At 32.3% G+C, this 13,821-nt stretch overlaps 2 protein-coding genes across 2 annotated transcripts in view; both read left to right on the forward strand.

The window, feature by feature from the left end:
• Window positions 1–1,017: 1,017 nt before the first annotated feature.
• Window positions 1,018–6,469, forward strand: endouc (endonuclease, polyU-specific C). Its single transcript, XM_073850632.1, has 8 exons — window positions 1,018–1,172; window positions 1,550–1,609; window positions 1,987–2,086; window positions 2,166–2,277; window positions 4,088–4,209; window positions 4,833–4,945; window positions 5,047–5,197; window positions 5,952–6,469. Exons 1-8 carry the CDS (start codon window positions 1,162–1,164, stop codon window positions 6,210–6,212), a joined length of 930 nt encoding a protein of 309 aa, XP_073706733.1. The 5' UTR covers window positions 1,018–1,161; the 3' UTR covers window positions 6,213–6,469.
• A 1,499-nt stretch (window positions 6,470–7,968) lies between these two features.
• Window positions 7,969–13,821, forward strand: part of polr3b (polymerase (RNA) III (DNA directed) polypeptide B) — a 29,820-nt gene continuing 23,967 nt past the window's right edge. The window contains exons 1-10 of the mRNA XM_073850276.1: window positions 7,969–8,136; window positions 8,252–8,284; window positions 8,790–8,846; window positions 8,959–9,023; window positions 10,167–10,242; window positions 10,351–10,451; window positions 10,551–10,642; window positions 10,773–10,890; window positions 11,002–11,110; window positions 13,174–13,296. Coding sequence (XP_073706377.1) covers window positions 8,071–8,136; window positions 8,252–8,284; window positions 8,790–8,846; window positions 8,959–9,023; window positions 10,167–10,242; window positions 10,351–10,451; window positions 10,551–10,642; window positions 10,773–10,890; window positions 11,002–11,110; window positions 13,174–13,296 — 840 coding nt within the window. The 5' untranslated portion in view covers window positions 7,969–8,070. The remainder of the gene's footprint in view (window positions 8,137–8,251; window positions 8,285–8,789; window positions 8,847–8,958; window positions 9,024–10,166; window positions 10,243–10,350; window positions 10,452–10,550; window positions 10,643–10,772; window positions 10,891–11,001; window positions 11,111–13,173; window positions 13,297–13,821) is intronic.

Below are 13,821 nucleotides of genomic sequence, written 5' to 3' on the forward strand. Positions count from 1 at the left end.
TTTTAATGTGTTTTGAGACATATTCCATTACGATTTAGTGGTTTTAACAAGCCACCAATAGAAGGCGAACAATTAGCAGTTGGAAACCCACAGGACCTATTACGGTTTCCATTAAAACCAATACAAGTCTCAGTATAAACAGTAAAACCATTACACGTTTTGTGATGGTGTCTATTATTATTATTATTATTATTATTATTATTATTATTATTATTATTATTATTATTATTATTATTGATATTTAAAAAATGGTATTTTGTACTATGCTAAGGGAAGGGACCGTACATAAATTAATCAACAACGCCATCTCTTGGGCATTCTATATATATCTGCTTGTCAGTATTGTATAATAAAGTCCATATTGTATTTTTTACATTTTACTGGCAATTATATATTGATATAAGTGGCTTCCATGCTTCCAGGTTATACATTATGTCCAGTTTTTGCTTTCAGTTTTTAGAAATAAACTAATGAAATGGTTCAATCCTTGTCCTGTTGGCTTCCAAAAGGTGGCGCTTGAGAGCCCAGAGAGCCAAATATGCTATTAAACCGCATTCAAATCTCAGCAAATCCTTTGGCGTATTGAATATATTTGTGCGCCGAAATTTCTTATCGTTTTCATACAAATTATAACTATCTAATATACACACGAGAATCCTCATCTGTCGTCTCTATGAAAGCTATCATATAAAATTATTATGTAGTAACCACGCTTTACTGTGATTGGTCCACTCTAACCAGCGCGGAGAAAAGTAACGATTACCTTGTGACGATTAAGCCTTCCGTGTGCTACTTCGTTCAGCTGCAAAGTTCATAGTTTACACTTTAATTTCTACACTGAAATTCTATTAGTATGTGAAAAAATGTGTAAAAATAAACAATTAAAAGTTAATATAGGTAACCGCTTTTTAGGTTTAATAATATTTTGACCAAACATAAACAACTTCTGCTAAGACCCGCCCACTTATGTTCCCGTTTGATGTAAAATTTCATTCTACCCCCTTGTTCCATTTCTGAATCGACATAGTGAAGGTATTTGGGTGTATTTAGGCATGAGAGCATCCCCAAAGGCAACTCAACTGGTCGAGCTCTTGTAAGACTTTTAGCAAAAGAAGAAAACGGCACTCGCGTTCATCTGTGGACGCGCATTAAAACAAAACCATGCGTAAGGGGTATGTGTAAAACTTTTTTACGCTTGTAAACTTTTGTCTATGTTTAATCTGTTTAGAAAGCAGAATTGTTTTGCAAAAAGTCATCGAGTTAACGTGGTAATCTTTAATATCGTATTTTTAGTGCCTCTTAAGTTGCTTTTTTGGTTTGTAAGTCCATGTGTTTAGTGTTTTTCAGAAAAATTCTCAATGCTTTTTAACCTTTTTTGCATAGATTTTTTCATTACTCTTTACTCTTACATAATTGCATAAATATGTTCATTTAAGTAGTTAAAATAGCATGAAATGTACTGCATATACTCAAACTCTAAATGGTTAATGAAAAAGTGATAAATAAATTCCAGATATTGAAAAGTGTTGCTTATTTTTGTATGTTGCAGGTATGATTTTGGATGGATCCTTCTGCTGCCTGCACTGTTTTCTTTCAGTGATGCATCTAGGTAAATTTATTTTCTAATTGTATATTTATAATATATGTGACCCTGGACCACAAAACCAGTCATAAGTAGCATGGATATATTTGTAGCAAAAGCCAAAAATACATTGCATGGGTCAAAATAGTCGATTCTTCTTTTATGCCAAAAATCATTAGGATATTAAGTAAAGATCATGTTCCATGAAGATATTTTGTAAGTTTCCTACTTTAAATGTATCAAAACTTAATTTTTGATTAGTAATATGCATTGCATTATGCATTATGTATATTCTAAATTTTAAAAAATTGACCCTTATGACTGGTTTTGTGGTCCAGGGTCACTAAATCTGATATGATATGAAAATGTTTTCTACAATTCACTTTTATTCTCTACACTCTCAGTCAAACGGTCAACCAGGAGCTTTCGAATATTTTCAATGAGCTCTGGAAGCTGGATGTGAATCGCCTGAAGCCTGGGACTCATTACAATATTTCACTACAGGTGTCAATAGTTTCTAATGTTCCACAGTATTAAGTATAGTGACAAATCATGTATAACTATAATTTCTCACAATTTTTAGGGCAAAGCTGGTTACATACCTCAGGGAAGCACCAGAGCAGTAGACCACGCCTCATCCCCACTGTTTTCCAGTGTCGATGAGGCCAAACTGAACTCCATCACCACTTACGCTCGTAGGTTTCTTTTGTAAAAACCTCTAACCCCTTTAATTACTCTGTCAGTTTGTACAAAAGCTTATTTATCCATCAAGCTGTGCTGAAACATGCCCTTAAAAGGGACACACCAAGATTTTTTATGAAATGTAATTGTGTTTGGGGAGGCAGTTAATCTTAAAGTTGACTGGTGGGATTCTGAATGCTGTTTCATGTTGCTTTCAGTCTCTCCTTTTGATTTATGAAAGAAACCACATGGTTGCGTGATGCAACATGTTACTAGAAATATGCGAATCTGAAATGCAAATCTGAAACCTCCTGCATATGAACTTAAATCACATCATGTTTTGGATATATGAGTTGAATAGAATCATGAAATAGGCATAAAATATTTTATTGCGCACTTACAAGACAGGGAACATACAAACATTGTATAGCACACTTATTGATATACAAAAAATGAGGAAGTTTTGACATTGATTGAATAGACTTTACATAAACATTAATGTAAATCAGGATAGCATTAAAAAAAAGTACACTACCAGTCAAATTTTTTTTTTGCTCACCAAGCCTGCATTTATTTGATCCAAAGTACAGAAAAACAAGTATAAATTTGAAATGTTTAAATTTATAATATATATTAAAAAAATGCTTTTATATTTGAATATATTTTAAAATGTAATTTATTCCTGTGATTTCAAAGCTGAATTTTTAGCATCATTACTGCAGTCACACGATCCTTCAGAAATCATTCTAATATTGGGATTTGCTGCTTAAAAAAACATTTATTATTATTATGTTGAAAACAGCGGAGTATAACTTTTCAGGTTTTTCAGAATAGAAAGTTCAGAAGAACAGTATTTTTCTGAAATAGAAATATTTATCAACACTTTGAAACAATTTAAAGCATCCTTGCTAAATAAAAGTATTACTTTCTATAATTTCTTTCCACCCCCCAAAAACTTTTGAATGGTATAGTATATAATGTTACAAAAGCTTTTTAATTCAGATAAATGCTGATCTTTGGATCTTTCTATTCATTAGAGATGTATACATCACATAAAAGCTCAATAAATAAGCTTTCTATTGATATTTGGTTTGTTAGGATAGGACAATATTTGGCCGAGATACATCTATTTGAAAATCTGGAATCTGAGGGTGCAAAAAAATCAAAATACTGAGAAAATCACCTTTAAAATTCTCCAAATTAAGTTCTTAACAATGCATATAACTAATCAAAAATTACATTTTAATATATTTATAGTAAATCTTCATGGAACATGATCTTTACTTAATTTCCTAATGATTTTTGGCATTAAAGAAAAATCAATAATTTTGACCCATACAATGTATTTTTGGCTATTGTTACAAATGTACCCCAGCGACTTAAGACTGGTTTTGTGGTCCAGGGTCACATATATGTTTCTTGAACAGCAAATCAGCATATTAGAATGATTTCTAAAGGATCGTGTGACACTGAAGACTGGAGTAATGATGCTGAAAATCTAGCTTTGATCACAGGAATAAATTGCATTTTAAAATATATTTAAATAGAAAGCAGTTATTTCAAATAGTAAAAATATTTCACAATATTACTGCTTTTGCTGTACTTTGGATCAAATTAACGCAGACTTGGTAAGCAGAAGAGAAGTCTTTAAAAAACATTAAAAATCGTACTGTTCAAACTTTTGACTGACAGAAAAATTAAGTAAAGGAAGGTTTACATCTGTTCTTTTAAATGTGTAAATATGATATTTACCCATCAAAATAACCAGCAACCAAAAATGATCATCTGTGATTTTAAATGGCAATTTTGCTTACCTCTCAACAGGCTTCATGAAGCTTTTAGACAACTATGAGAGGTCCACTGGTGTGGCAGAGAGGGTGACCGCTGAGGAGGTGACTGAAAATAACTCCTTTCTGGATGCCATCTTAGAGACAGCAGTCATGAAGGTATGAATTCACCCTCTAATAACTCAAATCATATTTTTTACCACATAGAAATGCATATTTTCTCTTGTTTCTAGATGCAATGGCTAAATGAAAAGTTAGTACAAATTTAGTGAGAAGATTCTCTACAAGAGAAGTTCACCTTTTTCCTGTTGCTAACCAAAATATTGTGGTTGTTCCCTGCCACACCCTGTTCTTGGAAGCTACATATTATGACAAGAGGAAAAAATGTGAAAGGGCGTATGATGATGATGATTCTGGGGTCATTCGTTTAGAGCATTAAAGAAATAGTTAACCCGAAACATGAACATTTGCAGAACATTTACTCACCCTCAGGCCATCCAAGATGTAGATGAGTTTCTTGATCGGAACAGATTTGGAGAACTTTAGCATTACATAACTTGCTCACCAATGGGTCCTTTGTAGTGAATGGGTGCCGTCAGAATGAGAGTCCAAACAGCTACTAAAAACCTTACAATAATCCACAAGTAGTTCACACAGCTCTTGGGATCGAAAAGCTGCATGTTTGTAATAATAAAATGTATTATGTACATCTTGGATGCCCTGAGGGCGAGCTATTCCTTTAAATTTGTTTTTAATCTCAAAAAATAGTTTTACTCCCTCAGCGTGCCCACCGGTACCTGATTGGAAAGGGAAAATCACGCTCGGATCTGAGACAGTTCAAGAGTCAGTTGTACTACATGTGGTTCCGCCTTTATCATAGAGACAGAAACGGAGGGTAAGCGACTTACACCAGAGCAACATAAAATAAATATATATTTTATTTCTTATCTGCTCTAATTAAAAAATACATCTTATTTTTTTTTTTTTTTCAAAAAGGGAGGACTCCAGTGGATTTGAGCATGTGTTTGTTGGGGAAACCAAGTTTGGTAGAGAAATCATGGGTCTTCACAACTGGGTCCAGTTTTACCTGCAAGAGAAGCAGGAGCTTCTTGATTACAAGGGCTATAAAGCCAGAGACAATGATGTGGTACTTTTTTTTTTTTATCAATAAATCTGAAGAATGTTAAATACACACTACCAGTCAAAAGATTTTTAATGTATTTTAAAGAATTTATTTGATCCAAAATAAAACAAAAGCAGTAATAATGTGAAATATTTTTACTGCTTAAAATAACAGATTTCTATTTGAATCTATTTTAAAATGTAATTTATTCCTGTGATCAAAGCTACATTTTCAGCATCATTACTCCAGACTTTAGTGTCACATGATCCTTCAGAAGAAATTTTAGAAATTAACATGATTGCTTTAAATTGATCAAAAGTGATGAAAAAGACATTTATAATGTTTTAAAAGATTTATATTTTATATTATAAATGCTGTTCTGAACTTTCTATTCATCAAAGAAACCTGAAAAAAAAATCTACTTAGCTGTTTTCAACATAATAATAATATTAATACGTGTTTTTGAGCAGCAAATCAGAATATTGGAATTTCTGAAGGATCACATGACTGGAGTAATGATGCTAAAAATTCAGCTTTGAATTCACAGGAATAAATTACATTTTAAAATAAATGCAAATAAAAAAACTTATTTAAATAGTAAAAATATTTTACTGTTTCTGCTGTACTTTGGATCAAATAAATGCAGGCTTGCTGAGCAGAATTCTTTAAAAAACAAAAATATTACTGTTCAAAAACTTTTGACTGATAGTATATGTAAGAAGTTGTTGTTCTGTGTACAGACTTTTCTGAATCTGTTTTTGTTTTTTCTTTCATGCAGCCTGATGACGATGACCACGTCTTGAATGTGCAGTTCAGCTGGCATGGGTTGGTCAAGCCGGTGGCCAGTGCTTTTGTTGGTGTGAGTCCTGAGTTTGAGATGGCCATCTTTACCATCCTGTTCCTCACGTCCACTGAGAAGACCACCACAGCCGTGGTCAATCTGGATGAGTACCAGCTGGAGATGGTGGTGCATAGACACGGCCGCTCCATCGGGACGGCTTATCCCAAAATGCTGAGCAGCAACAACAGACACATATAGATATCACATACTGTACTATTCTGACAGTAGCTTTTTTTATAGTTTTAAAGGGCATATGGTAATTTTAGATGAGTAGACATTTGTTTTGTATTGGAGAAAATGCTTGTTTACTGTGCTAATATGTTTAACATACTACAGTATGCTCATGGTAATTTCTTATATCTTTTATATCTGGCTGCCTATTTTGACTATGACTGCTGTTATATGCATAGTTGGTAATGGGAAAATATGTTTTACATTAAAAAGATTTTTTTTGATCCACTTGTGTGATTATATTGGTTACATTTCTTTTTTGAGACATATAAAGCATTGTCTTTCAATGTGACATGCTTTACTTCATATAGAGTTACTATAAACACTTATGATATACTTAGTAAAAAACTCTTACTATAAAAAAATGTAAATAAAAAACTATTATTGTGTAATTGTTGTTACACATACAGATTAATGGCATCATACTTATGAAAAACAATGGGGAATATTTGTACACCACCAGTCAAAAGTTTTTGAACAGTAAGATTTAGAAGTCTCTTGCTCATCAAGCCTGCATTTATTTGATCCAAAATACAGCAAAAACACCAATATTCTGAAATAGTTTAACTATTTAAAATAACTGTTTTCTATTTGAATATATTTTAAAATGTAATTTATTCCTGTGATTTTAAAGCTGAAATTTTAGAATCATTACTCCAGTCACATGATCCTTCAGAAATCATTTTAAAATTTCTGTTTTGCTGCTCAAAAAACATTTATCATTATTATGTTGAAAACAGCTGAGTAGATTTTTTTTAGGTTTCTTTGATGAATAGAAAGTTCAGAAGAACTGCTTTCTTTTTTTCTTTTGTAACATTATAAATGTCTTTATCATCACTTTTGATCAATTAAAAGTATTAATTTCTGTAATTTATATAATATATAGCTTTTGAATGGTATAGTGTATAATGTTACAAAAGCCTTTTATTTCAGATTAATGCTGATCTTTGGATTTTTATATTCAACAAAGTATCCTGAAAAAAATTACTCAGCTGTTTTAAATATATGATAATGATAAGAATAAAAAAATGTTTTCTTGAACAGCAAATCAGTATATTAGAATGAAGGATCATGTGATCAAGACCAGGATCAAGACTGGAGTAATGATTCTGAAAATTTAGCTTTCACAGAAATAAATTACATTTTAAAATATATTCAAATAGAAAACAGTTATTTAAAATGGTAAAAAAAAAAATATTTCACAACATTGCCGCTTTTGTTGTATTTTGGATCAAATAAATGCAGGCTTGGTGAACAGGAGAGAATTCTTTAAAATACATAAAAGATCTTACTCTTCAAAAACTTATGGCTAATTAATTTGTCATGCCACAGAATTACGTTAACAGAAATAAATAAATAAATGAATTAATTAATTCATACATTAAAATATTAAAGAATGTAATTTACAATTATAAAAAAACGTTGGTGACTAGTTACAACATCTACAGTTGTTCACTTTAAAACGTCAATGAACACTAGTGGAAATGCTTCTACTTTGCATTTTTTAGTTTAATTCTGGTTTCAGTTACATTTTGAATACCGAATTTCCAGTGTGGTGCGCTTTTCTATTGTTATATTGTATAGTACATATTGTAGGTCGCATGTATGAGATTATTGAAGAAAAAACGTGGACATTGGTTGGAATACATTTGCGCTCATTCGTTCCTCCCCGGTCTGATTTTCATGTTACACCTCACACTTTCACGTGTAGCGCAAACTTCCGTTCAGAGTGTATTTCACCTGGTTACGGCGTGTATGATGGTTTCCTAACTTATATGATATTATTCACATTTGCGGTTTATCGGCATCACAACTAATAAAAGAAATGCTGCAGGAGGAGTTTGGGGAAATGACTCCCCAGCAGCTCGCTGCTCCAGTCGACACTGTGGAGGTGAGTGAATAGTGGCAAGAGTGCAACTGTCATAATGCACTATCAATATAGCAAACGATATTATGTTTATTAGTTTAATAGATATACAGTTCCCGTGTCTCCTTTTGTATTGCAGGAAAAGTGGAAGCTGCTTCCAGCCTTTCTGAAGGTAAAATCAAGTTGCTAACGTCAATGACAGTCTCATGATAAATGCAACACATTAACTGACAGCAGCATATGGATAGTTAATATGTCAACCGTTTAAAAAAAATTATATATATATATATATATATATATATATATATATATATATATATATATATATATATATAATTTTCTGGTTGTATATTATACTTATTATAGAATTATTATTCAGGCGATTATATGATGTCATAATAATTAAAGGACTACATTTGGACTTATTTTGTCATACCACAGGAATAGAGAACTTAAAAATTAAAAACTTGTTTGGTTGTTATATAAAGAAGTTGATAAAAATGATGAAAAATATGAATCTTTCTTGAATCTTGATGTTGAATTGGAAAGTAACGTTTAAGTTTTATTTGTCAACTATCAAATATCATACATTCTTATCATCCAGCAAGAATTATGTGAAATTATATTCAATTTACAGCTTCTAATGTTATGTTCATGTCATTATTTTTATTTTTTAGGTTAAAGGCTTAGTCAAGCAGCACATCGACTCCTTCAATTACTTCATCAATGTTGAGGTTTGTTGAATGATTACTATACATATTTTGTACCAGCAAAACAATTTGACATTTGCAAAAAGCTTTAGTAGCAGTAACTATTAATGACTATTACTATTACTAATCTCTCCAGATAAAAAAGATCATGAAGGCGAACGAGAAGATCACAAGTGATGCTGACCCAATGTGGTATCTGAAGTAAGTATATTATTCGGTTAGACATATTTGCACGTTATTAATTTAGTATGTCAAGTTAGTGTTATTTATATACCATTATATTTATTAGTAATGTTTTATTGATAGCATTTAAATAATATACTTATTTTTATTCAGTTAGTAACTTTTTATCTAATGTTTATATTTTATTTTACAGTTGAGGTCAGAAGTTTACATACACCTTGCAGAATCTGTAAAAGTGTTATTTTACCAAAATAATAAGATGTTTCACATAAAAGACGTCTAAGATGTAGTCCACAAAAGAAAATAGTAGTTGAATTAATAAAAATGTTCAAAATATTCAAAAGTTTACACCCCATTGTTTCTTTATAGTGTTGTTACCTGAATGATCCACAGCTGTTTTTTTTTTTCTTTCTTAAATTTAGTGATAGTTGTTTATGAGTTCCATGTTTGTCCTGAACAGTTAAACAGAAAAATCCTTCAGGTCCCACAAATATTTTGGTTGTTCAGCATTTTTGTCTATTTGAACCCTTTCCAACAACGACTGTATGATTTTGAGATCATCTTTTCACACCGAGGACAACTGAGTGACTCATATGCAACTATTAGAGAAGGTTAAAACACTTCAGAAGGAAACATAATGCACTAAGAGCCAGGGGTGTAAACTTTTGAACAGAAAGATGTGTACGTTTTTCTCATTTTGCCTAAATATCATATTTTTTTCATTTAGTACTGCCCTTCAGAAGCTACAGAAGATACTTAGATGTTTCCCAGAAGACAAAATAAGTTAAATGTACCCTGATCTTCAAATTCCAAAAGTTTTCACCCCCTGGGTCTTAATGCAGTTTCATTTTGAAGCATCAGTGACTGTTTGAACCTTTTGTAATAGTTGCACATGAGTCCCTCAGTCGTCCTCAGTGTCACAAAAAAACACAGCTGTGGATCATTCAGGTAACAACACAGTCTTAAGAATTAAGCGTATGTAAACCTTTGAACGGGGTCATTTTTATAAATTCAACTATTTCTCTTGTGGACTAAATGTGAATGTCTCTCTTTAGGTCAGTATTGAATAAAAAATAACGTGTTTTTTAACGATCTCTCTTATTTTGGTAAAATTCTGGTTATCAATAACAACACTGCATGTTATACCTCATCCATTTATAGATACCTCAATATCTACGTTGGCATGCCTGATGTAGAAGAAAGCTTTAATGTAACCCGACCAGTGTCCCCACATGAGGTAACAATTTTGTTTCTCTGTGGCCTGAAAAATATTCATATTTAAATCAAGCTTAAAAGCTTTTCAAAGAAAAAAAAGAGTTAATGATGATTGTGTTTTAACCACTAGTGTCGTCTGAGAGATATGACGTATTCAGCCCCCATCACTGTGGATATAGAGTACACCCGAGGCAGCCAGAGAATCATTCGCAATGCTCTCCCTATTGGAAGGTACCCATGTGTGGACTAAACGCATTGCAAACACCTTCATATGTTTTCTTTTGCCTAGCAAGTTTAAATGCACTTTTCTTCTTCTTCTTGTTTTAATAGGATGCCAATAATGCTGCGAAGCTCCAACTGTGTGTTGACAGGCAAGACGCCGATGGAGTTTTCTAAGCTTAATGAATGTCCTCTGGATCCAGGTAGATCATCTTCAGACTGTGATATTTGTTTGTATGCCGTAGTATGATGCAGATAATCCCATCTGAAACCTCATGTGTGTGGGAGCAGATCATGGTGCACAGGCATGATATAGGATTTGTCTGTGTGCAGGTGGTTATTTCATTGTGAAAGGGCAAGAAAAGGTCATTCTCATTCAGGAACAGTTATCCAAGAACCGTATCATTGTAGAGCAAGATCGCAAAGGTGCTGTGGGAGCCTCGGTCACCAGGTGCTGAAAATTGCTCTTCTGTTTAAGTAATATTAATTAACTTTATTTAAAATGCACCCTTAAAGTTTTAGTTGTGTGCTTATATATCTATCTTTTGTCTCTGATTTGTAGTTCTACTCATGAGAAAAAGAGCAGAACCAACATGATTGTCAAACAGGGCCGCTTTTACCTAAAGCACAACACCCTCTCTGAAGACGCTCCTATTGCTATTATCTTTAAGGTGAGAATGTGGGTAAAATGGTGATTTAGAGCATGAGGGTTGTTTATCTTTGTCAGCTAACAAGGCATATTAACCGTATGCTATTTGCATTTCTAATGGTGTTTAGCTAAGAGGATGCTGTGTCCAACCAGCAGATGGCATACATTGACCAAGAATACAGTATAACTTGACTGAAAATTAGTTACACAAATGTAAATGTATTGCTAAGATATATTTTATCAGTACCATTCAATAATTATAGGTAATTTATTTTTAAAGAAATTAATACTTTTTCATCATGTGTGCGTTAAATTGATAAACCAAATAACAGTAAAGACATTTTTAATGTAGGCCCCTATAAAATATGTTAAATTTTTTTCCATATTGCATTTTTTTTCTGTGTACATTTTTCTGGATTACGTTATTTATTTTTTTCCATTTAAATTTTTCACAGTTCTTACAATATTTAACAGCAATTTCTTAAAAGTTTAACAAAGTTACATTTTAAAGCCCCATTTAATGTTTTAGATTTTTCTCAGACTTTTTGTTTTTTACCAAATTCTGTTTTCCATTAATTTTCTAAAATTATATATTATATATATTATAAATTAAGCATCTATTATATATATATATATGTATAATAATATTATTATTATGTGTTTATTTCTCTCATAAATACTGTGTTGTGTATTTACATTTTTCTGCTAAATAAATTCTGGTAAATCATTTTTTGCTCAATATTCCTTTAAAAATTTTAATAATAATTTATACTTTAGAAGTAGTACTATTATTAAATTAAGTGTAATATTTCTGTCACAGGAAAATATATTTAAATATAAACTGTAATGATATTTCACTATTACTGTTCTTACTGTAATTTTGATAAATGAATTCAGCATAAGACCTTACCTTTAAAATGGTACTCTATCTTTATTTAATGAAATTGCTTCAAATTCACAGCCTTAGCTGTGACTGTATTCATAATGTAGGATGTAATTTGAACCGCTTTATGGACCAATCAGCATCTGTATAATCATGAATATTTAACTCACCGGTGATATTGTACTCCAATACTTTACTATTACTTTCTATTATGATATTCTAAGCATATGTGACCTTGGACCACAAAACCAGAAGTAAGGGTCAAGGACAATATTTGACAGGGATAAAACTTTTTGAAAATCTGGAATCTGAGAGTGCAAAAAAAAATCTAAATTATGAAAATTGCCTTTAAAGTTATCCAAATGAAGTTCTTAATGATGGATATTACTAATCAAAAATTATTTTTTATATATATGGTAGGAAATTTACAAAATGTCTTCATGGAACATGATCTTTACTTAATATCCTAATGATTTTTGGCATAAAAGAAACATCAATTATTTTAACCCATTATTGGTATTGGTAACATGTATGTGTTGGCTATTGCTACAAATACACCCCTGCTTAAGACTGGTTTTGTGGTCCAGAGTCACATGATATTCTAATCTGTTTGTACAAGGTCTTTCTTAAAGCATTTAATCATATTTTAATTGTTTTAAATAGATTATTGTATTTACACTTCTTTTCCATGTATTTTTAATAATGTTTCTTTAGTTCATTGACACTGTTAAATATCACCTGACAGTTGAAACAGATATTTAATTAGAGCTCAGATCAGAGAGCCGACGCGTACTATGACAGATGTTTTTCCTAATTCCCTCACCCCAGGCTCTCTCTAAACATATGGGTCTGATTGGTTAGGGACAGGGCACAGAGTAAATCGGCTGTCGAGCGTGTTTGCTTTGCACTTGTCCGTCCACAGCACATTCCACTAGGATTTCCTTGCAACACAGCAGCCGTGCCAAACGGTGGAGACCTTTAAGCACCGTGATCCACCCAGTCCTGTTCCCACAGTCCCCTGTTAGCATAAATAAATGTCATCGAGGCCTGTGGCACCTTGTTCACCTTTGCATCAGAGCGGAGTCCTACATTCTCTATTTTTTGCGTTGGATGTGCTGTAAATATACAAGTGTATACTTTGTAGTTTTTATTTTACTTGACCATATATCTTATTCACTATTAAATTCTCTTTCATTAACCAGGCCATGGGAGTGGAGAGTGATCAGGAGATAGTTCAGATGATTGGCACGGAGGAACATGTCATGGCTGCTTTCGGTCCCAGTTTGGAGGAGTGTCAGAAGGCTCAAATATTCACCCAAACTCAGGTACATCTGAGAATAAAGATCAGACCAATGAATGATGTTTAAAACTTTAAAGCTTTCAAAAACCAAGTTACCCACCTTTGAGGTTTATTATCACATGCTGAGGCACAGTTTGCAGAATCTGAGATGTATTATTCATTGCAAGACCCTACAATGGGTCAGCAAGGACCATATCTGCATCCTAGCAACCTGTGTCTGAGCGGATGTGAATGCCTGTTTACGTGGTTGTGACATTGTGTGAGCCCTCATCAAAGGTCTGCTAATGAGCCTACATGTGTGCACCAATTGACCAGAGCAGACCTCAGTTAGATAAGATGTGTTATTAGGACTGAGAATCGGTCAAGAGTGTGAAGCTAGATTGAAAATGAAGGATTTGTGACTACTAAGGACAGCTTTGCTTATTAAATGTACCAGTAAAGTCAAAAGTTTACATACACCCTGCAGAATCTGCAAAATGTTGATTATTTTACTTGATTTTATTTTACTAATTTTTTTTTTTTTTTTTTTTTAGTACTGACCTGAATAAGA

The sequence above is a fragment of the Garra rufa genome, chromosome 11, assembly GCF_049309525.1.
Source record: "Garra rufa chromosome 11, GarRuf1.0, whole genome shotgun sequence".
NCBI classification, from domain to species: Eukaryota; Metazoa; Chordata; class Actinopteri; order Cypriniformes; family Cyprinidae; genus Garra; species Garra rufa.